The sequence below is a fragment of the Heterodontus francisci genome, unplaced genomic scaffold (assembly GCF_036365525.1).
Source record: "Heterodontus francisci isolate sHetFra1 unplaced genomic scaffold, sHetFra1.hap1 HAP1_SCAFFOLD_593, whole genome shotgun sequence".
Lineage (NCBI taxonomy): Eukaryota > Metazoa > Chordata > Chondrichthyes > Heterodontiformes > Heterodontidae > Heterodontus > Heterodontus francisci.
Window position 1 is genome coordinate 660,166 of NW_027141628.1, and position 23,754 is coordinate 683,919.

A 23,754-nucleotide genomic window follows, 5' to 3' on the forward strand; every position below is an offset into this window, starting at 1 on the left:
TGAAGGCACTGGACACTGCAAAAGCTATGGGCCCTGACAATATTCCGGCAATAGTACTGAAGACCTTTGCTCCAGAACTTGCCGTGCCCCTAGCCAAGCTGTTCCAGTACAGCTATAACACTGGCATCTACCCTGCAATGTGGAAAATTGCCCAGCTATGTCCTGTACACAAAAAGCAGGACAAGTCCAACCCGGACAATTACCGCCCCATCAGTCTACTCTCAATCATCAGTAAAGTGATGGAAGGTGTCATCAACAGTGCTATCAAGCGGCACTTGCTTAGCAATAACCTGCTCAGTGACGCTCAGTTTGGGTTCCATCAGGGCCACTCAGCTCCTGACCTCATTACAGCCTTGGTTCAAACATGGACAAAAGAGCTGAACTCAAGAGGTGAGGTGAGAGTGACTGCCCTTGACATCAAGGCAGCATTTGACCGAGTACGGCATCAAGGAGCCCAACTAAAACTGAGGACAATGGGAATCAGGGGGGAAACCCTCCGCTGGCTGGAGTCATACCTAACGCAAAGGAAGATGGTTGTGGTTGTTGGAGGTCAATCATCTGTGCTCCAGAACATCACTGCAGGAGTTCCTCAGGGTAGTGTCCTAGGCCCAACCATCTTCAGCTGCTTCAACAATGACCTTCCTTCAATCATAAGGTCAAAAGTGGAGATGTTCGCTGATGATTGCACAATGTTCAGCACCATTCGTGACTCCTCAGATACTGAAGCAGTCCGTGTAGAAATACAGCAAGACCTGGACAATATCCAGGCTTGGGCTGATAAGTGGCAAGTAACATTCGCGCCATACAAGTGCCAGGCAATGACCATCTCCAACAAGAGAGAATCTAACCATCTCCCCTTGACATTCAACGGCATTGCCATCGCTGAATCCCCCAATATCAAAGAACAAAGAAAATTACAGCACAGGAACAGGCCCTTCGGCCCTCCAAGCCTGCGCCAATCCAAATCCTCTATCTAAACATGTCGCCTATTTTCTAAGGGTCTGTATCTCTTTGCTTCCTGCCCATTCATGTATCTGTCTAGATACATCTTAAAAGACGCTATCATGCCCGCGTCTACCACCTCCGCTGGCAACGCGTTCCAGGCACCCACCACCCTCTGCGTAAAGAATATCAACATCCTTGGGGCTACCATTGACCAGAAACTGAACTGGAGTAGCCATATAAATACCGTGGCTACAAGAGCAGGTCAGAGGTTAGGAATCCTGAGGCGAGTCGCTCACTTCCTGACTCCCCAAAGCCTGTCCACCATCTACAAGGCACAAGTCAGGAGTGTGATGGAATACTCTCCACTTGCCTGGATGGGTGCAGCTCCAACACCACTCAAGAAGCTCGACACCATCCAGGACAAAGCAGCCCGCTTGATTGGCACCCCATCTACAAACATTCACTCCCTCCACCACTGACGCACAGTGGCAGCAGTGTGTACCATCTACAAGATGCACTGCAGCAATGCACCAAGGCTCCTTAAACAGCACCTTCCAAACCCACGACCTCTACCAACTAGAAGGACAAGTAGCAAATACATGGGAACACCACCACCTGCAAGTTCCCCTCCAAGTCACACACCATCCTGACTTGGAACTATATCGCCGTTCCTTCACTGTCGCTGGGTCTAAATCCTGGAACTCCCTTTCTAACAGCACTGTGGGTATACCTACCCCAAATGGACTGCAGCGGTTCAAGAAGGCAGCTCACCACCACCTTCTCAAGGGCAATTAGGGATGGGCAATAAATGCTGGCCTAGCAAGTGATGCCCACATCCCTCAATGAATAAAAAAAAAGATAGTCTGGACTGGGAACTAAAGATACCAGATCATAAGGTCTACAGGAATGATAGGGAAAATGGTCGAGGGGGAGGAACAGCCTTAGTGATTGAGGATGAAATCTCTTCAATGGTAAGACAGGATACAGCAAGATGTATGCAGACAGTGGAGACTTTATGGGTAGAATTAAGAAAAAATTAAAGACTCTAGAGGGAGTTGTGTATAGGCCCTTGTAACAGCTGTGGTGGTAGATTGCATAAATACAGAGATTAAACAATCATGTAACAAAGACAGCGTGGTTTTAATGGGGGATTTTAACTTTTATACAGATTGAGATAAGCAGATTAGCACGTTAGAAAGGTCGCATATTTCTTCAGTGCGTCCAAAATGAACAGCCCTGGCCCAAAGTACAAACATGAAAAAAAGTGGGTAGGCACAGTAGAAACAAACTAAACAAATTAAAATAAAGCAAACAAATAAAGAAAAAAATTAACGAAAAATAAAAATAAAAAGGGGAGCCCGTCATGCTCTGAAATTATTGAACTCCATGTGTCTACCCACTGTTTTTTTTCATGATTGTACTTTGGGCCAGGGCTGTTCATTTTTCTGTCAATTAACACCCTCTGAACTAATGCTTTGTCTTTCAGCACACCATTAATATACTGTTTGCCTTTGCTCCGTGACCTTCTGGTCAGTTATTCTCTGTGACCTTGTCCTATCAACACCTCATTTGTTATCTCTTGCTCCACCCCCTGCTTCATTTGCTTAAAACCTTTTACATTTCTAATATTTGTCAGTTCTGATGAATGGTCACTGACCTGAAACGTTAACTCTGCTTCTCTCTCCACAGATGCTGCCAGACCTGCTGAGTATTTCCAGCATCTGCAGTATTTTGCTTTTATTAGAGTGGCAGAAGTTTGGAACTCTCTTCCACAAACGCTAGATCGATAGTTAACTTTAAATTTCAGATTGATAGATATGTGTCATCTAAAAGTATTAAGGATATGGGGCAAAGGCATGTATACGGAGTTTCATTGCAGACCAGCCTTGATCTCAGTGAATGGCGGAACAAGCTGTGAAGGGGCTGAATAGCCTTCTCCTATTCCTATGAATCTGAGACCTGCTTCTATCCGTTAAAAAAAAATGAACTCCTGTCTGATACATACAATCCCACATTCTTTACAAAAATAAAGACGGCAATTTGTTGGGATGAATTGTTGGATTGTCGGTAGAGCATGGCTACCCGACCCGAACTGGACAACGTGTCGGTTCGGGTCGCTCTTCCGGGTCCGACATTCAGGCTCCGGTCGGGCCGGGTTGGACATGCTCCACCTCCGGCATGTGGCCCCAATGTTAATATACTTTTTGGACTTGAAAGGTTGTTTAGTTACAGTTTTTTTAAGTTTGTGCAGATAAGCAACAAAGTGAAAAACGGAAGCTAGGTTAACTGATGGTCGGGCTGGGTCAGGTCGGGAAAAATTAAAGGACTCGGGCTGGGTTTCATTTGCAGACCCGAGCCGGCTTTTAATTGTCGGGGCCTCTACTTTTCAAACTCTCAATGATCACTCTGCCCAAACCAATTCCAATCTGTACCTGGGGGATTGCCAGCGTACGGTGCAGTTTCAACCTCACGTGTGACCTCCTTTTTGCCGTTTTTTTTCCCCACCGGTTTCTCTTTCTCCTCTTGGAATCTGAGGATGTGACAAGTGGCATCTTGTCCGACTGCTAGAACATCCCCTGCTGCTGCCATGTTCATGGGGGCTCGTGTCTCCGTGTCATGGGAATGAACAAGTGTCGCCGAAAGACTCCCTGCCACACATTCCAAACGCAGGAAATGCTGACAGCAAAGCAAAGAACAGAATTAGACAGACAGTAAAAACACCAACATATGTTCCCAGACAAATCATCATTTTGGGAGATGGATATGTGCACACGTGTGTATGACACAGTACTCTAATATAGTCTGGGATAGTGACAGGGTAAAGAGCAAAGAGGTGAAGGAATTCCTGAAATGTGTACAGGAGAACTTTCTTGATCAGTATGTTTCTAGCACAACCAGGAAGGAAGCAGTGCTGGAAGGTTAGCATGCAGTTACAGTAAGCAATTAGGAAGGCAAATGGAAGGTCGTCATTTATTGCAAGGGGAATAGAGTATAAAAGTAGGGACTTTTGCTACAGATGTACAGGGCATTGGTGAGGCCACATCTTGATTTATTTTTTATTTATTTAGAGATACAGCACTGAAACAGGCCCTTCGGCCCACCGAGTCTGTGCCGACCATCAACCACCCATTTATACTAATCTTACATTAATCCCATATTCCTACCTTCCCTATATTCCCCTACCACCTACCTATACTAGGGGCAATTTACAATGGCCAATTTACCCATCAACCTGCAAGTCTTTGGCTGTGGGAGGAAACCGGAGCACCCGGTGGAAACCCACGCAGTCACAAGGAGAACTTGCAAACTCTGCACAGGCAGTATCCAGAATCGAACCCGGGTCGCTGGAGCTGTGAGGCTGCAGTGCTAACGACTGCGCCGCCCTGGAGTACTGTGCATTGTTTTGGTCTCCTAACTTACAAAAGGATATAACTGCATTGGAAGCAGTTCAGAGAAGGTTCACTTGACTGATTCCAGGGATGTTTAGTTTAGTTTAGTTTAGAGATACAGCACTGAAACAGGCCCTTCGGCCCACCGAGTCTGTGCCGACCATCAACCACCCATTTATACTAAGCCTACACTAATCCCATATTCCTACCACATCCCCACCTGTCCCTATATTTCCCTACCACCTACCTATACTAGTGGCAATTTATAATGGCCAATTTACCTGCCAACCTGCAAGTCTTTTGGCTTGTGGGAGGAAACCGGAGCACCCGGAGAAAACCCACGCAGACACAGGGAGAACTTGCAAACTCCACACAGGCAGTACCCAGATTTGAACCCGGGTCGCTTGAGCTGTGAGGCTGCGGTGCTAACCACTGCGCCACTGTAAGGGGTTAAGAGGAAAGGTTGGACGGGTTGGGTCTGTATCCGTTGGAGTTTAGAAGAATGAGAGGTGATCTTACTGAAACATGTAAGGTACTGAGGGAACTTGACAGGGTGGATGCTGAGAGGATGTTTCCCTTTGTGGGAGAGACTAGAACTAGGAGAGACAGTTTAAAATTAAGGGGTTTCCCCATTAAGATGGAAATGAAGAGAAATTTTTTCTCTCAGAGGGTCATTCGTGTGTGGAATTCTCTTCCCCAGAGAGCAGTGGAGGCTGGATCATTGAATATTTTTAAGGATGAGTTAGATAGATTCTTGATTGACAAGGGAGTCAAAGGGTATTGGGGGTAGACAGGAATGTAGAGTTGAGGCCGCAATCAGATCAGCTATGATCTTATCAAATAGCGGAGCAAGCTCAAGGAGCCGAATGGTCTGCTCCTAATTTGTATGTTCGTATGTAATTGTACAGGGCTTTGGTGAGACCACACCTGGCGTACTCTGTGCAGTTTTGTCTCCATATTTAAGGAAGGATATACTTGCATTAGAGGCTGTACAGTGAGGATTTATGAGATTGGCCCCTGGGATGAGAAGGTTGCCCTATGATGAGGGGGCTGAGTAAATTGGGCCTATACTCTGGAGTTTAGAAGAATGAGATTTCATTGAAACATACAAGATTCTGAAGGGGCTTGATAGGGTAGACACCAAGGGTTTGATTCCCCTGGCTGGGGAATCTAGAACACAGGACAGAGTCTCAGGATAAGGGGCCGATCATTTGGACTGAGATGAGGAGACATTTCTTCACCCAAGACGGTTGTGAATCTTTGGAATTCTCCACCCGATAGTGTTTTGGATGCTCCATCGTTGAATATATTTAAGGCTGAGAGACAAATTTGTGGTCTCTCAGGAAATCAAGGGATATGGTGAGCGGGTGGGAAAGTGGAGTTGAAGCCTAGGATCAGCCATGGTTGTATTGAATGGTGGAGCAGGCTGGAGAAGCTTATGGTCTACTCTTGCTTCTAATTCTTATGTTCTTACGGTGAATGAAGCGGAGCAAGTGGAGCATGTTTCAGTGGGAGAACAGTTGAGAAACAGTAATGACAGTATCATTGGGTTTAGAATAGTTATAGGAAAGGACAAGGACAATCGTATGTGAAAGGAAGTTTATGATAAATGTCAGGTTTATAATTCAGTAAAGAGCCAAGCTGAACACAAAAGATACAGAGAAGTGAAAAAGGAAATAAGAGGGGAAAAGAGAGTGTAAGTGAATAGATTAGTGGGTAACATAAAAGGGAATCCAAAAGTCTTTTACAAACATTTAAATAGTAAAAGGGTAATCAAAGGGTGGAGACCAAAAAGGCAATCTTCCTGTGAAAGCTGAGTCCATGGTTGAGGTACTAAATCAGTACTTTGCATGTCTTCCCAAAAGAAGTTAATGCTGCCAAAGTAGCAGTAAAGGAGAAGGCAGCAGTGATATTGGATTGAATAGTAAAAGAAGTACTTAAAAGTTTGTCAGCACTCAAAAAAGTAGACGTCACCTGGTCAGATGGGATGCAACCTAGATTACTGAGGGAAGTAAGGGAGGATATTGTGGAGGCTCTGGCCACAATCTTCCAATTCTCCTTAGATACGGGAGTTGTGTCAGAGGACTGGAGAAATGCAAATGTTACACTCTTGTTCAAAAAAGAGAGAGGGATAAACCCAGCAACCACAGGTCAAATCAGCCTAATGTCGATGGTGGGATAACTTTTGCAGACAATAATCTGGGACAAAATTAATTGTCACATGGAAAAATATGAAGATTCGAATTAGGAGCAGGAGTAGGCCACTCGGCCCTTCGAGCCTGCTACGCCATTCAACAAGATCATGGCTGATTTGATTGTAACCTCAACTCCACATTCCTGTCTACCCCCGATAACCTTTCATCTCCTTATCAAGAATCTATCTATCGCTGCCTTAAAAATATTCAAAGACTCTGCTTCCACTGCCTTTTGAAGAAGAGAATTCCAAAGACTCTCAACCCCCAGAGAAAACATTTCTCATCTCTGGACGACCCCTTATTCATAAACAGTGACCTCTAGCTCGAGATTCTCCCGCAAGAGGAAACATCCTTTCCGTATCCACCCTGTCAAGACCCCTCAGGATCTTATATGTTTCAATCAAGTCATCTCTAAACTGGGGGCGGCACAGTGGTGCAGTGGTTAGCACCGCAGCCTCACAGCTCCAGCGACCCGGGTTCAATTCTGGGTACTGCCTGTGCGGAGTTTGCAAGTTCTCCCTGTGACCGCATGGGTTTGCGCCGGGTGCTCCGGTTTCCTCCCACAGCCAAAGACTTGCAGGTTGATAAGTACATTGACCATTATAAATTGCTCCTAGTATAGGTAGGTGGTAGGGGAATATAGGGAAGGTGGGGATGTGGTAGGAATATGGGATTAGTGTAGGATTAGTATAAATGGGTAGTTGGTCAGCACAGACTCGGTGGGCCGAAGGGCCTGTTTCAGTGCTGTATTTCTAAATAAATTAAAAATAAACTCCAGCGTTTTCAAGCCTAGCCTGTCCAACCTTTCCTCATAAGACAAACCGCCCATTCTAGGTATTAGCCTAGTAAACCTTGGAAGTACTTCCAACACATTTACATCCTTCCTTAAATAAGGACACCAATACCGTACACAGTACTCTAGATGTGATCTCACCAATGCTCTGTTTAACTGAAGCATAACCTCCCTACTTTTGTATTCAATTCCACTTCGCAATAAGCGAGAACATTTTATTAGTTTTCCTAATTACTTGCTATACCTGCATACTAACCTTTTGCGATTCATGCACTAGGACACCCAGATCCCTCCATCTCAGAGCTCTGCAATCCCTCACCATTTAGATAATATGCTTCTTTTTTATTCTTCCTGCCAAAATGCACAATTCCACATTTTCCCACATTATACTCCATTTGCCAGCTCTTTGCCCACTCACTTAACATATCTATATCCTTTGTAGCCTCATGTCCTCTTCAGCTTACTTTCTTACCTATCTTTGTCTCATCAAATATAGCAACCATACCTTCATTCCATTCATCCAAGCCATTAATATAAATTGTAAAAATTTAAAGCCCCAGCACTCTGATTCCTGTGGCACACCTCTTGTTACACCTTGCCAACTAGAAAATGACTCATTTATGCCTACTGTTTCCTGTTAGCTAGCCAATCTTCTCTCCATGCCAAAATGTTACCCCCACGCCATGAGGTTTTATTTTCCACAATAACCTTTGATGCGACACCTTATCAAATGCTTTCTGAAAATCTGAGTACAGAACATCCACCAGTTCCTCTTTAGCCACAGCACATGTTACTTCTTCAAAGAACTCCAATAAATTGGTTAAACGTGATTTCCTTTTCATAAACCCATGTTAAATCTGCCTGATTACCTTGAATTTTTCTAAGTGTCCTGCTATAATGTCTTTAATAATAGCTTCTAACATTTCCCCTATGACAGATAGTCGTTTGGTCGTACAGCACTAGAGTATTGCTGAAAATAGAGGCATTCTGTTAAAGTTTTTCGTCTTGCACTCATCAGGACAATCTGTAAGAACACCAATGTAAGGGAATACAATAAATTTATATAAGACAGTGCTGATTGGTTGGCAAGTAAACTCTGATTGGTAGAGGCACTGCCATGGAGAATACACCAGTTTACGGTGACTGACAGTTAACTGCCAAGCTTTGTTTGAAATTTGAACCAGGCAGCTTGACTCTGATTGGTCAAGGCATTGCCCTGCGGAATAAACCAGTGAACGGCTGTCACTTATTTTGGTTAGCTGAAATAGGCGCAATGGCGCGTGAAACTGTAAGATTCCCAACGCATGTATTGACTTGTGAAGGTAGGTTTGTGGTAGACCATGGTAGAGAACCCCTTAGCAGATTTCTGAACTAGTATGTCAAGGAAAGGGAGCTCATTTGACTGCTCCACTTCAAAGATGAATTTGAGCGCAGGATAGAGCCCATTAAGACGTGTAAGGCAATTATTGCATGCAGCTACGGATTCAAATATAGCAAACATATCATCTACATATTGGAAATATGCAAGAGGTAGGACTCGCAGTGTGGCGCATTAGCGCTTACTGGAAGCTACATATATTAATACACAGGGCCCTGTTCTTTGCAGAAAGAATATGTACAAATATTTTCAACAATACTCAAGTTCTGTACTGGCAAATTTATTTTGATTTGTTTTGAAATGTTTGTGCATGTTTAGTTTTATTTGTGAAGAAAAAGGGAATCTGGTAATTGTGCTTAATCATTTTGCAGGTGGAGGGTATTAATTAGGGTCTTGCTTGAGTATATATCAGGAGACACTTATTGAAACTGGGGGAAGGTTTGACTGAGGAGCTGCATGTTTGTAATCTTTTAACTTTGTAAAATAAATGCATGATTGAGTAAAGATTGGCTCCAGCATAATCCTTCAACAAGCAGCTTCTGGAGTATAACAACCGTCTTTTCCGGATTTAATATATAAATAAATGACCTAGACTTAGAATCATAGAATGTTTACAGCACAGAAAGAGGCCACTTGGCCCATCATGTCTGTGCCAGCTGAAAAATTATCCACCCATTCTAATCCCACCTTCCAGCATTTGGTCCGTAGCCCTGCAGATTACGGCACTTGAGGTGCATATCCAGACACCTTTTAAATGAGTTGAGGGTTTCTGCCTCAACTACCCTTTCAGGCAGAGAGTTCCTGACCCCCCACCACCCTCTGGGTGAAAAAACTTTTCCTCCTGTCCACTCTAATCTTTCTACCAATCACTTTAAATCGATGTCCCATAGTCACTGACATCTCTGCTAATGTAAATAGGCCCTTCACCTCCACTCTATCCAGGCCCCTCACAATTTTATACATTTCAATCAGATCTCCCCTCAGCCTTCTCTATTCCAAGAACAATCCCAGCCGATCCAATCTTTCCTCGTAGCTGCATTTTTCCAGTCCTGGCAACATCCTCATAAATCTCCTCTGTACCCTCTCTAATGTAATTACATCAATTCTGTAATGAGGTGACCAGAACTGCACACAGTACTCAAGTTGTGGCCTAACCAATGAGTTATACAGTACCAGCATAACCTCCCTGCTCTTGTATTCTATACCTCGACTAATAAAGGAAAGGATTCTATATGCCTTCTTAATCACCTTATCAACCTGTCCTGCTACCTTCAGGGATCTGTGGACATTCACTCCAAGGTCCCTCACTTCCTCTACACCTCTCAGTAATATCCCATTAATCACGTATTCCTTTGCCTTGTTTGACCTCCCCAAATGCATCTCCTCACACTTCTCCAGGTTGAATTCAATTTGCCACTTTTCGGCCCATCTCACCAGACCATCAATATCTTCCTGGGTGTACAGGGCACAATTTCAAAATTTGCACAGGACACAAAATTTGGAAATATTGTGAACTGCGAGGAGGATAGTGATAAACTTCAAGACGACATAGACAGGCTGGTGGAATGGGCAGATAAGTGGCAGATTAAATTTAATGCAGAGATGTGTGAAGTGATTCATTGTGGTAGGAAGAACGGGGAGAGGCAATATTTTAAAAATGGGTATAATTCTAAAGGGGTGCAAGAGCAGAAGGACCGGGGGGGTATATGTGCACAAAACATTGAAGGTGACAGGGTAGGTTGAGAAAGTGGTTAATAAAGCATACAGGATCAAGGGTTTATAAATAGCAGCATAGAGTTGAAAAGCAAGGAAGTTATGATCAACCTGTATAAAGCACTGGTTTGGCCTCAACTGGAATATTGTGTCTGGATCTAGGCATCACACTTTAGGAAGGATGTTAAGGCATTAGAGAGGGTGCAGAAAAGATTCACAAGAATGGTTCCAGGGATGAGGGGCTTCAATTACATGGATGGATTGGAGAAGCTGGGGCTGTTCTCTTGAAGAGAAGATTAAAAGGAGTAAAAACAAGAAATGCTGGAAATACTCAGCAGGTCTGGCAGCGCCTGTGGAAAGAGAAGCAGAGTTAACGTTTCGGGTCAGTGATCCTTCTTCGGAACTTCTCTTTCCACAGATGCTGCCAGACCTGCTGAGTGGTTCCAGCATTTCTTGTTTTTATTTCAGATTTCCAGCATCCGCAGTATTTTGCTTTAATTAAGATTAAAAGGAGATTTGATATAAGTGTTCAAAATCATAAGGCGTTTAGACAGAGTAGATAGAGACAAACTGTTTGCAAGTTCTCCCTGTGTCTGCGTGGGTTTCCTCCAGGTGCTCCGGTTTCCTCCCACAAGCCAAAAGACTTGCAGGTTGGTAGGTAAATTGGCCATTATAAATTGCCCCTAGTATAGGTAGGTGGTAGGGAAATATAGAGACAGATGGGGATGTGGTAGGAATATGGGATTAGTGTCTTTCTTTTGGGCCTCCTTATCTCGAGAGACAATGGATACGCGCCTGGAGGTGGTCAGTGGTTTGTGAAGCAGCGCCTGGAGTGGCTATAAAGGCCAATTCTGGAGTAACAGGCTCTTCCACAGGTGCTGCAGAGAAATTTGTTTGTTGGGGCTGTTGCACAGTTGGCTCTCCCCTTGCGCCTCTGTCTTTTTTCCTGCCAACTACTAAGTCTCTTCGACTCGCCACAATTTAGCCCTGTCTTTATGGCTGCCCGCCAGCTCTGGCGAATGCTGGCAACTGACTCCCACGACTTGTGATCAATGTCACACGATTTCATGTCGCGTTTGCAGACGTCTTTATAACGGAGACATGGACGGCCGGTGGGTCTGATACCAGTGGCGAGCTCGCTGTACAATGTGTCTTTGGGGATCCTGCCATCTTCCATGCGGCTCACATGGCCAAGCCATCTCAAGCGCCGCTGACTCAGTAGTGTGTATAAGCTGGGGATGTTGGCCGCTTCAAGGACTTCTGTGTTGGAGATATAGTCCTGCCACCTGATGCCAAGTATTCTCCGAAGGCAGCGAAGATGGAATGAATTGAGACGTCGCTCTTGGCTGGCATACGTTGTCCAGGCCTCGCTGCCGTAGAGCAAGGTACTGAGGACACAGGTCTGATACACTCGGACTTTTGTGTTCTGTGTCAGTGCGCCATTTTCCCACACTCTCTTGGCCAGTCTGAACATAGCAGTGGAAGCCTTACCCATGCGCTTGTTGATTTCTGCATCTAGAGACAGGTTACTGGTGATAGTTGAGCCTAGGTAGGTGAACTCTTGAACCACTTCCAGAGCGTGGTCGCCAATATTGATGGATGGAGCATTTCTGACATCCTGCCCCATGATGTTCGTTTTCTTGAGGCTGATGGTTAGGCCAAATTCATTGCAGGCAGACGCAAACCTGTCGATGAGACTCTGCAGGCATTCTTCAGTGTGAGATGTTAAAGCAGCATCGTCAGCAAAGAGGAGTTCTCTGATGAGGACTTTCCGTACTTTGGACTTCGCTCTTAGACGGGCAGGGTTGAACAACCTGCCCCCTGATCTTGTGTGGAGGAAAATTCCTTCTTCAGAGGATTTGAACGCATGTGAAAGCAGCAGGGAGAAGAAAATCCCAAAAAGTGTGGGTGCGAGAACACAGCCCTGTTTCACACCACTCAGGATAGGAAAGGGCTCTGATGAGGAGCCACCATGTTGAATTGTGCCTTTCATATTGTCATGGAATGAGGTGATGATACTTAGTAGCTTTGGTGGACATCCGATCTTTTCTAGTAGTCTGAAGAGACCACGTCTGCTGACGAGGTCAAAGGCTTTGGTGAGATCAATGAAAGCAATGTAGAGGGGCATCTGCTGTTCACGGCATTTCTCCTGTATCTGACGAAGGGAGAACAGCATGTCAATAGTCGATCTCTCTGCACGAAAGCCACACTGTGCCTCAGGGTAGACGCGCTCGGCCAGCTTCTGGAGCCTGTTCAGAGCGACTCGAGCAAAGACTTTCCCCACTATGCTGAGCAGGGAGATTCCACGGTAGTTGTTGCAGTCACCGCGGTCACCTTTGTTTTTATAGAGGGTGATGATGTTGGCATCGCGCATGTCCTGGGGTACTGCTCCCTCGTCCCAGCACAGGCATAGCAGTTCATGTAGTGCTGAGAGTATAGCAGGCTTGGCACTCTTGATTATTTCAGGGGTAATGCTGTCCTTCCCAGGGGCTTTTCCGCTGGCTAGGGAATCAATGGCATCACTGAGTTCCGATTTGGTTGGCTGTATGTCCAGCTCATCCATGACTGGTAGAGGCTGGGCTGCATTGAGGGCAGTCTCAGTGACAGCATTCTCCCTGGAGTACAGTTCTAGGTAGTGCTCAACCCAGCGGTCCATCTGTTTGCATTGGTCAGTGATTATGTCCCCCGATTTAGATTTGAGGGGGGTGATCTTCTTGATGGTTGGCCCAAGAGCTCTCTTCATGCCATCATACATTCCTCTGATGTTTCCGGTGTCTGAGGCCAGCTGAATATGACTGCATAGGTGTTGCCAGTAGTCGTTTGCGCAACGCCTAGCTGTTCTTTGTGCAGTACTTCTGGCTGCTTTAAGTGCTGCGGATGTTAAATCGCTGGGGGCTTTCTTGTAGTTCAAAAGTGCAATGCGTTTAGCGGCTATGACAGGTTCCAGCTCTTCATTATGAGATTGAAACCAGTCTGCATTTCTCTTCGCACTTTTGCCGTAGGTGGTCAAAGCTGACTCATAGATGGCGTCTCTGATGTGGGCCCACTTGGTCTCAGCATCCCCTGTGGGAGTGTTTTGAAGGGCTGTTACAAGTGAATTTAGAAATTTTTGTAACAGCTGTGGGTGAGAAATTCTGCTCGTGTTGATGCGCGGGTGGCCCTTCTGCTTGGAATGATGCAACTTCTTTGGTCTGAGTCTAACCTTGCTGCACACCAGGGAGTGGTCAGTGTCGCAGTCCGCACTGTGGAAGCTGCGTGTGATTTGAACACTGTTTAAGGCGGCTCGCCTTGTGACAATGAGGTCTAGCTGGTGCCAACGACGTGATCTTGGGTGCCTCCATGAAACCTGGTGACAGGGTTTAGTGTGAAAGAACGAGTTGGTGATGCAGAGGTTATGATAGGTACACAACTCAAGCAGTCTCTGCCCGTTCTCATTCATCCTTCCAACGCCATAGCGCCCAAGGCAGGAGGGCCATGAGTCATGGTCGGCCCCAACCCTGGCATTAAAGTCCCCCAGCAGGAATAGGTGTTCGGTGTTGGGGATGCTGCTAATGATGTTATGGAGTTGTTCATAGAACTGGTCTTTAGCTTCAGGTGCGGAACAGAGTGTTGGAGCATAGATGCTGAGTAGGTGTACTGGGCCAGAGGTGGTGAGCAGTCGGATGGACAGTATGCGTTCCGAGCCATTTGAGGGAGGTTCTATCATGCTGAGCAAGGAGTTTCTGATGGCGAAGCCCACTCCATGCTGTCTTGGTTCTTCAGGATCCCTGCCCTGCCAGAAGAAGGTGTAGTCTTGCTCTGCTAGAGAGCCACTCGCGGGGAGGCGAGTCTCCTGAAGTGCTGCAATGTCCACATTGAGTCTACTGAGCTCGTTGTTAATGATGGCGGTCTTCCGAGAATCGTTGATTTGTGTAAGGTCTTCCGACAGGCCAGGACACATAGTTCTGACGTTCCAGCTTGCAAAGCGAAGGGCTGGTGCCTTCTTTCCTTTTTTCATGTTGTTTGGTGCGGTGTATCAGTCCACCTTTCGGGCAATGACCCTGAGCTCCAAGCACCCATTGAAGCAGGCAGACTGTGGCGGGACAGAACCTTATTGACCGGGGGCTGCCCGGTTTGAGGCGGGCGGTAGCTGTCCAGTGAGGTGCAATGACCTCTCCCACCGACAAAGGCAACCCGTGGCGCCCAGTTTCTACGCCAATTTATCTGGACTTATAACCCGTAACTGCTGCCTTCCGTGTTGTTTCAGTCGCTGTGAGGCAACTATGGAGTGACCTCTCCATGGCGCATGCCTGGGCAAATTTATGGAGGTTGAGAGTTGCCCAGTCGTCAAAACCCCCCTCTCGGCCTTTCTGGTGGGGTCCAAAGGAGTGCAGGACACGAAGTTTGGCACCAGTATGGCTGCAGGAACTGCCGGAAACATGCCAAAGGTGACACATGACCGCCTACGGGGTTCCGCTCCGGATTTTCTGTTAGGGTTTACTCCCTTAGCCTTGGTCTCTCCCGAGACGCCCACAAGGCAGTGGGGTTGTTGGGGCCCCTACACAGGTGTAGGATGGTGCCGGTGGGAGGAGGGGATGCAAGGGGGAGGGGTAGAGGGAGGAGGGGGGGGTGCAGGGGAAGGGGGTGCGGGGTGAAGATGGTGCGAGGGGGGGGCGGGCTGGGACGGGGTTGTGAGGGGGTGAGCTGAGAGGGTGGAGCAGGGAAGGGGAGGGGGGTGGAAGGGGGGTAAAGGGGGGGGGGGGGGAGGGGGGGTGGAATCTGGTGCAGGTAATAAGCCATTTCCTCAGTGCCCACCATCGACGTCCGGAAAGCTCATCCACGTCCTTCGGGAGGTGAAGCATCATTTGGCAGACTTAGAGGTGATTACATTTGCTAAGGGTTTTTTTTTTTGCAGTGGTTTAAATAAAGGCATGCAGCATTGCCGACAGTGCGCTGCAGATGTGGTAGGAATATGGGATTAGTGTAGTATTAGTATATATGGGTAGTTGATGGTCGGCACAGACTCGGTGGGCCGAAGGGCCTGTTTCAGTGCTGTATCTCTAAACTAAACTGGTGAAAGGATCCAGAACCAGAGGACAACGATTTGTGATTGGCAAAAGCAACAGGGACATGAGGAAAAACATTTTTCGAAGTGAGTGTTTAGGATCTGGAATGCACTGTCTGAGAGTGTGGTAAGTTCCAGTGTCCGCAGTATGTTATCCCCACTAACCCAATTTCCAGTGTGTGTTTCCCCCCCGCCCAGTGTCCAGTGTGTGTCCTCCCCCACCCCACAGTGTCCAGTGTGTCTCTCCCACCCCCACCCCCAGTGTCCAGTGTGTCTCTCTCTCCCCCCCCCAGTGTCCAGTGTCTCTCTCTCTTCCCCCCTCCCAGTGTCCAGTGTCTCTCTCTCCCCCACCCCCTCCGTGTCCAGTGTCTCTCTCTCCCCCACCCCCTCCGTGTCCAGTGTCTCTCTCTCCCCCCCGTGTCTAGTGTCTCTCTCTCCCCCCCGTGTCTAGTGTCTCTCTCTCCCCCCCGTGTCTAGTGTCTCTCTCTCCCCCCCGTGTCTAGTGTCTCTCTCTCCCCCCCGTGTCTAGTGTCTCTCTCCCTCCCCCATTTCCAGTGAGTCTCTCCCACCCCCCCCAGTGTCCAGTGTGTCTCTCCCTTCCCCGTGTCCAGTGTGTCTCTCCCTTCCCCGTTTCCAGTGCGTCTCTCCCTTCCCCGTTTCCAGTGCGTCTCTCCCTTCCCCGTTTCCAGTGCGTCTCTCCCTTCCCCGTTTCCAGTGCGTCTCTCCCTTCCCCGTTTCCAGTGCGTCTCTCCCTTCCCCGTTTCCAGTGCGTCTCTCCCTTCCCCGTTTCCAGTGTGTCTCTCCCTTCCCCAGTGTCCAGTGTCTCTCTTTCTTCCCCCCACCCCGTGCCCAGTGTCTCTCTCTCTCTCCCCCCCGCCAGTGTCCAGTGTCCAGTGTCTCTCTCCCCCCCCCCGCCAGTGTCCAGTGTCTCTCTCCCCCCCCAGTGTCCAGTGTCTCTCTCTCCCCCCCCCCCGCCCCAGTGTCTCTCTCTCTCCCCCCCCAGTGTCCAGTGTCTCTCTCTCCCCCCCACCGAGTGTCTCTCTCCCCCCGCCCAGTGTCCAGTGTCTCTCTCTCCCCCCGCCCAGTGTCCAGTGTCTCTCTCTCCCCCCGCCCAGTGTCTCTCTCTCTCCCCCCCCAGTGTCCAGTGTCTCTCTCTCCCCCCCACCGAGTGTCTCTCTCCCCCCCCAGTGTCCAGTGTCTCTCTCCCCCCGCCCAGTGTCCAGTGTCTCTCTCTCCCCCCCAGTGTCCAGTGTCTCTCTCTCTCCCCCCCAGTGTCCAGTGTCTCTCTCTCCCCCCCACCGAGTGTCTCTCTCCCCCCCCAGTGTCCAGTGTCTCTCTCTCCCCCACCCCCCAGTGTCCAGTGTGTCTCTCTCCCCCACCCCCCAGTGTCCAGTGTCTCTCTCCCCCTCCAGTGTCTCTCCCCCCCCCCGCCAGTGTCCAGTGTCTCTCTCCCCCCGCCCAGTGTCCAGTGTCTCTCTCTCCCCCCCCCCCCAGTGTCCAGTGTCTCTCTCTCCCCCCCCCCGTGTCTCTCTCTCTCCCCCCCAGTGTCCAGTGTCTCTCTCTCCCCCCCACCGAGTGTCTCTCTCCCCCCCGTGTCTCTCTCTCCCCCCCCCTCCAGTGTCCAGTGTCTCTCTCCCCCCGCCCAGTGTCCAGTGTCTCTCTCTCCCCACCCCCAGTGTCTCTCTCTCCCCCCCCCCCGTGTCTCTCTCTCTCCCCCCCCCAGTGTCCAGTGTCTCTCTCTCCCCCCCACCGAGTGTCTCTCTCCCCCCCCAGTGTCCAGTGTCTCTCTCCCCCCGCCCAGTGTCCAGTATCTCTCTCTCCCCCCCAGTGTCCAGTGTCTCTCTCTCTCCCCCCCCAGTGTCCAGTGTCTCTCTCTCTCCCCCCCCAGTGTCCAGTGTCTCTCTCTCCCCCCCACCGAGTGTCTCTCTCCCCCCCCAGTGTCCAGTGTCTCTCTCTCCCCCACCCCCCAGTGTCCAGTGTGTCTCTCTCCCCCACCCCCCAGTGTCCAGTGTCTCTCTCCCCCTCCAGTGTCTCTCCCCCCCCCTCCAGTGTCCAGTGTCTCTCTCCCCCCCCCAGTGTCCAGTGTCTCTCTCCCCCCGCCCAGTGTCCAGTGTCTCTCTCTCCCCCCCCCCCAGTGTCTCTCTCTCTCTCCCCCCCAGTGTCCAGTGTCTCTCTCTCCCCCCCCACCGAGTGTCTCTCCCCCCCCCCAGTGTCTCTCTCTCCCCCACCCCCCAGTGTCCAGTGTCTCTCTCCCCCTCCAGTGTCTCTCCCCCCCCCCTCCAGTGTCCAGTGTCTCTCTCCCCCCCCCAGTGTCCAGTGTCTCTCTCCCCCCGCCCAGTGTCCAGTGTCTCTCTCTCCCCCCCAGTGTCCAGTGTCTCTCTCTCTCCCCCCCCAGTGTCCAGTGTGTGTCTCTCTCCCCCCCCAGTGTCCAGTGTGTGTCTCTCTCCCCCCCCAGTGTCCAGTGTGTCTCTCTCTCCCCCCGCCCAGTGTCCAGTGTCTCTCTCTCCCCCCCCCACAGTGTCCAGTGTCTCTCTCTCTCCCCCCCACAGTGTCCAGTGTCTCTCTCTCTCCCCCCCCAGTGTCCAGTGTCTCTCTCTCTCCCCCCCCAGTGTCCAGTGTGTCTCTCTCTCCCCCCCCAGTGTCCAGTCTGTGTCCCGGGTATTTAGAGGATTGATTCTGGAAGACTCACCACTCCATTGCTGATGCCAGTCCTGGAGGCGCCTCCTCCGCCCGCCGTCACCACCAGGTCGGCCCGCGGGACACTGACGGTGTAAAGCGGGAAAGGAGCGCGGTATAACTCGGGGGCACCGCGGCGACCCATCACTCTCAGGCGGTAGCTGTGACCCACCGGAGCCGCTCCCCGGCCTCGGCGCTCAGTTTCTTCCGGGTGCTAATCACAGACACATCAGCACTAAGGGACTGGCAGGTGACCCACTGAGGGGGTGTGGCCAGTAGGCGCCATGTCTGTGCGGGGCAGTGCGGTCGCAGTGGGCGCCATGTCTGTGCGGGGCAGCGCGGTCGCAGTGGGCGCCATGTCTGTGCGGGGCAGCGCGGTCGCAGTGGGCGCCATGTCTGTGCGGTCGCAGTGGGCGCCATGTCTGTGCGGGGCAGCGCGGTCGCAGTGGGCGCCATGTCTGTGCGGGGCAGCGCGTTCGCAATGGGCGCCATGCCTGTGCGGGGCAGCGCGTTCGCAATGGGCGCCATGCCTGTGCGGGGCAGCGCGTTCGCAATGGGCGCCATGCCTGTGCGGGGCAGCGCGTTCGCAATGGGCGCCATGCCTGTGCGGGACAGCGCGTTCGCAATGGGCGCCATGCCTGTGCGGGGCAGCACGTTACCTGGGCGACAGGAACTCTGAAGTCATACATTTTAATAGGAAGGAGGACCGGCAACATAAACGAAAGGATCCAATTCTAAAAGGGGTGCAGGAGCAGAGGACCTGAAGGTATATGTACACAGCTCATTGAAGATGGCAGAGCAGGTTGAGAAACTGGTTAATAATCTTTTGGGCCTCCTTATCTCGAGAGACAATGGATATGCGCCTGGAGGTGGTCAATGCAAATGGGATAATAGTTAAAGGCCTACTCGGGTATGCATTTGAAACCTGACTGGGGTCTGAGTCCTTTGATTTTTTTCCCACGCCCAACCCGACTACCGAAATGAAGTTCACTCACTCACTGCAGACTCGTGCGGAGTCCAGGTGCACTTGTCCCACCCTGACGTCCCAGTTGTTCAAATTTTGAAGCTTACTTCCCTTTCCTCCCTGAGCAAAAGGCAGCACTGTATCCGACCTGGCCCGATCCGACCCGAGCCCGAATGCCGGACCCAGAAGAGACACCCGACCCGAACCAGACACGTCATCGGGTCTGGTTTGGTAGCCATGCTCTAATAATGGGTTCTTTCAGCTTAAGGGCTGCAGAGTGGATGAGCAAACTGACCATTGCACCACAGTATAGGAAGTCATGCAACTGGATGGAGTAAATAGGAATGTCATGGTAGTAGCAGATTGTTTTGACACCATTCTCTGTGGCCCAGAGCGAGAGTCCAGCAGGCTCTGTTGCCTTCCCGGTGCCAGGGTTCAGGACATCTGCTCGGGACAGGAGAGGAACTTGGAGGGGGAGGATCCAGTTGTCATGGTCCACATGGGTACCAATAACATAGATAGGCCTCGGAAACAGGTTATACTCAGGGCTAAATTAAAAAGAGGATACTCAAAGGCAATAATCTCTGGGTTATTACCTGAGCCACGAGCAAATTGGAGTAGGGTAAATAAGATTACAGAGTTAAATGCGTGGCTCATAGATTGGTGTGGGAGAAATGGGTCTGGATTCACGGGGCACTGGCACCAGTACTGGGAAAAGTGGGAGCTGTGCCCTTGGGATGGCCTTCACCTGAACTGTGCTGGGACCAGTGTTCTGGCGAGTCGTATAATAAGGGCGGTAGAGAGGGCTTTGAACTAAATAGAGGGATCAAGTGAGGGAACATATGATAATGTAGAGAGAGGAGAAGGCAAGAGAGAAAGGTAGCAATAAGGGAACTGATAATTTGAGTGTGGCATGAAGGGAAGAAGGACCAAGAAACTGATAAAGAACGAGAGAATAAAATATGAATGTAAACTAGCAAAAATATAAAAACGGACTGTAAAAGCTTCCATAGGTACGTAAAAAGGAAACGTTTGGCTAACACAAATGTGGGTCCATTTCAGGCAGAGTCAGGACAATTTATACTGGAGAATAGAGAAATGGCAGAGAAGCTAAATGATTACTTTGTGGCTGTCTTCACTGAGGAAGATACAAGAAATCTCCCAGAATTAGAGATCCAAGGGACTAGGGAGAATGAGAAATTGAAGGAAATTAGTATTCGTAAGACACTTGTATTGGAGAAATTAATAGGGCTGAAGGTTTATAAGTCCCCAGGACCTGATATCTACATCCCAGAGTGTTGAAAGAGGTAGCTGTGGAGGTAGTGGATGCATTGGTGATCATCTTCAAAAATTTATAGATTCTGGAATGGTTCCGGCAGATTGGAAGGTAGTAAATGTCACCCCACTATTTAAGAAGGGAGGGAGAAAGACTTGCAGGTTGGTAGGTAAATTGGCCATTATAAATTGCCCCTAGTATAGGTAGGTGGTAGGGAAATATAGGGACAGGTGGGGATGTGGTAGGAATATGGGATTAGTGTAAATGGGTGGTTGATGGTCGGCACAGACTCGGTGGGCCGAAGGGCCTGTTTCAGTGCTGTATCTCTAAACTAAACTAAACTAAACTAAAAGAAAACAGGGAACTACAGACCTGTTAGCCTTACATCAGTAGTAGGGAAAATGTTAGAATCTATTCTAAAGGATGTGATAAATGGACACTTGGATAATAATAATCTGATTGGGCACGGTCAATGTGGATGAACAGGAAATCATGTTTGACAAACCTGTTGGAGTTTTTGAGGATGTTACTAACAGAATTGATAAAGGGGAGTTATTGGACATAGTATACTTGGATTTTCAGAAGGCTTTTGATAAAGACCCCCACAGGAGGTTGTTTAGCAAAATTAATGCACATGGGATAGGAGGTAATATACTGGCATGGATTAACGATTGGTAAACAGGCAGAAAACAGAGAGTAGGAATAAATGGATCATTCTCGCGTTGGCAGGCTGTGACTAGTGGGGTACCGCAAGGATCAGTACTTGGGCCCCAGCTGTTCACAATATATATCAATGATTTGGATGTGGGAACCAAATGTAATATGTCTAAGTTTGCAGATGACACAAAACTATGTGGGAATGTGTGTTGTGAGGAAGATGCAAAGCAGTTTCAAGGGGATTTAGACAGATTTAGTGAGTGGGCAAGAACATAGCAGATACAATATAATGTGGGAAAATGTGAGGTTATCCACTTTGGTAGGGGGAACAGATGTGGAGTATTTCTTAAATGGTAAGAGATTAGAAAGTGTAGATGTACAAAGGGACCTGGGTATCCTCGTCAGTACGTCTCTGAAAGCTAACATGCAGGTGCAGGAAGCAATTAGGAAGGCTAATGGTGTGTTGGCATTTACCACAAGAGGATTTGATTGCAGATGTAGTGAAGTCTTGCTTCAATTGTTTAGAATCTTGCTTAGACTGCACCTGGAGTACTGAGTGCAATTTTGGTCCCCTTAGGAGGGATATTATTGCCATAGAGAGAGTGCAACAAAGGTTCACCATGTTAAACACCAGAAAGCCTGTTATGGAAGGATAATGCTAGAGCCTATATTCACTCAGTTTCTCATTTCTTGTGCAAACTAAAAGGATTGCAAACATGTAGCTCCTCACTCAAAACCCAGTCCCTGTCCCAGTGAGTATCTGCTTAGGCTGCATTTGCTGACAATGCAACCACAGGTGGCGCTTTACTGGCACATGCGCAAATGTAGCCTGTGCCACTTAAACGTCACAGTCTGCGATGTCAGGCAGCTGCCAGGACTAAAGATGGCGCTGCTCAAATAATCACAGAAAGGCAACCTAAACCCATGGCAGTGCACAATGGCCGGGGGAAGCGGGAAGAGAGCGGGCAGGGGTGGGTGGGGGAGCAGGGAGCAAGTGGCCTGCAGTCAGTGGCCAGGAGTGGGTGCTCTCTCCCCACTTCCACTCTCACCCCGCTCTCCCCACTTCTTCTCGTGATGATGTCATCTGTGCACGCACCAACCAGTCCTGGCAATGTGGAACGCCGTGCATGCGCAGAGAGGAGGAGCCCGTTTGCGTACGTGCGCAGCTTGGCGCAGTCAGGACATCAGATGAAGGGTCACTGACCCAAAATGTTAACTCTGCTTCTCTCTCCAATGCTGCCAGACCTGCTGAGTATTTCCAGCATTTCTTGTTTTTATTATTAATTAAGGTCAGTACGTAGTCTTTTCTCACTCACACTTTTTGTAGAGTGTACACTTTCCCACAAAGAACGATTATCCACATAATATTCAATGGGTATCCTATCTTCAGGATGTCCCTTGTTCAGAATTTCACCCAAAATATTTGACAAATAGTACCCATGTCCACTGCCTCCACAAGACCCAGTGTTTCCGCAGCTAATGTGCTTTTAACAATCCGTTTTATTTTCTTAGCCTCCCAAGCTAAAGGAGAACATTTCCCATTTCACCCATCAGAAATATTATGAAGCCAGCTGCACTCAAACAGACAAAGAACAGTACAGCACAGGAACAGGCCATTCGGCTCTCCAAGCCTGTGCCGATCTTGATGCCTGTCTAAACTAAAATCTTCTGCACTTCCAGGGACCGTATCCCTCTATTGTTCCCTGAAGGTGGCAACGCAGGTCAATAGAGTGGTCAAGAAGGCATGCGGCATGCTTTCCTTCATCGGACAGGGTATTGAGTACAAGGGTTGGCAGGTCATGTTACAGTTGTATAAGACTTTGGTTCGGCCACATTTGGAATACTGCGTGCAGTTCTGGTCGCCACATTACCAAAAGGATGTAGATGCTTTGGAGAGGGTGCAGAGGAGGTTCACCAGGATGTTGCCTGGTATGGAGGGCGCTAGCTATGAAGAGAGGTTGAGTAGATTAGGATTATTTTCATTAGAAAGACGAAGGTTGAGGGGGGACCTGATTGAGGTGTACAAAATCATGAGAGGTATAGACAGGGTAGATAGCAAGAAGCTTTTTCCCCCAGAGTGGGGGATTCAATTACTAGGGGTCACAAGTTAAAGTGACGGGGGGAAAAGTTTAGGGGGGGATATGCGTGGAAAGTTCTTTACGCAGAGGGTGGTGGGTGCCTGGAATGCGTTGCCAGCGGAGGTGGTAGACGCGGGCACGATAGCGTCTTTTAAGATGTATCTAGACAGATACATGAATGGGCAGGAAGCAAAGAGATACAGACCCTTAGAAAATAGGTGACATGTTTAAATAGAGGATCTGGATCGGCGCAGGCTTGGAGGGCCGAAGAGCCTGTTCCTGTGCTGTAATTTTCTTTGTTCTTTGTTCTATTCCCATCCTATTCATGTATTTGTCAAGATGCCTGTTAAACGTCGCTATCGTACCTGCTTCCACCACCTCCCCCGGCAGCACGTTCCAGGCACTCACCACCCTCTGTGTAAAGAACTTGCCTCGCACATCCCCTCTAAACTTTGCCCCTCGCATCTTAAACCTATGTCCCCTAGTAACTGACTCTTCCACCCTGGGAAAAAGCTTCTGACTATCCACTCTGTCCATGCCACTTATAACTTTGTAAACCTCTATCATGTCGCCCCTCCACCTCCGTCGTTCTAGTTAAAACAATCAGTGTTTATCCAACCTCTCCTCATAGCTAATACCCTCCAGA

The 23,754-nt window shown here is 48.8% G+C and overlaps 1 protein-coding gene across 1 annotated transcript in view; it reads right to left on the minus strand.

Annotated features, from left to right (window-relative positions):
- The window catches only part of preb (prolactin regulatory element binding), a 111,336-nt gene extending 92,952 nt beyond the window's left edge, over positions 1 to 18,384 (minus strand). Inside the window, exons 1-2 of the mRNA XM_068027576.1 lie at positions 18,147 to 18,384; positions 3,378 to 3,621 (exon numbers count right to left, since the gene is read on the minus strand). Of these exons, the coding sequence (XP_067883677.1) occupies positions 3,378 to 3,621; positions 18,147 to 18,278 (376 nt within the window). The 5' untranslated portion in view covers positions 18,279 to 18,384. The remainder of the gene's footprint in view (positions 1 to 3,377; positions 3,622 to 18,146) is intronic.
- Between the last annotated feature and the right edge of the window lie 5,370 nt (positions 18,385 to 23,754).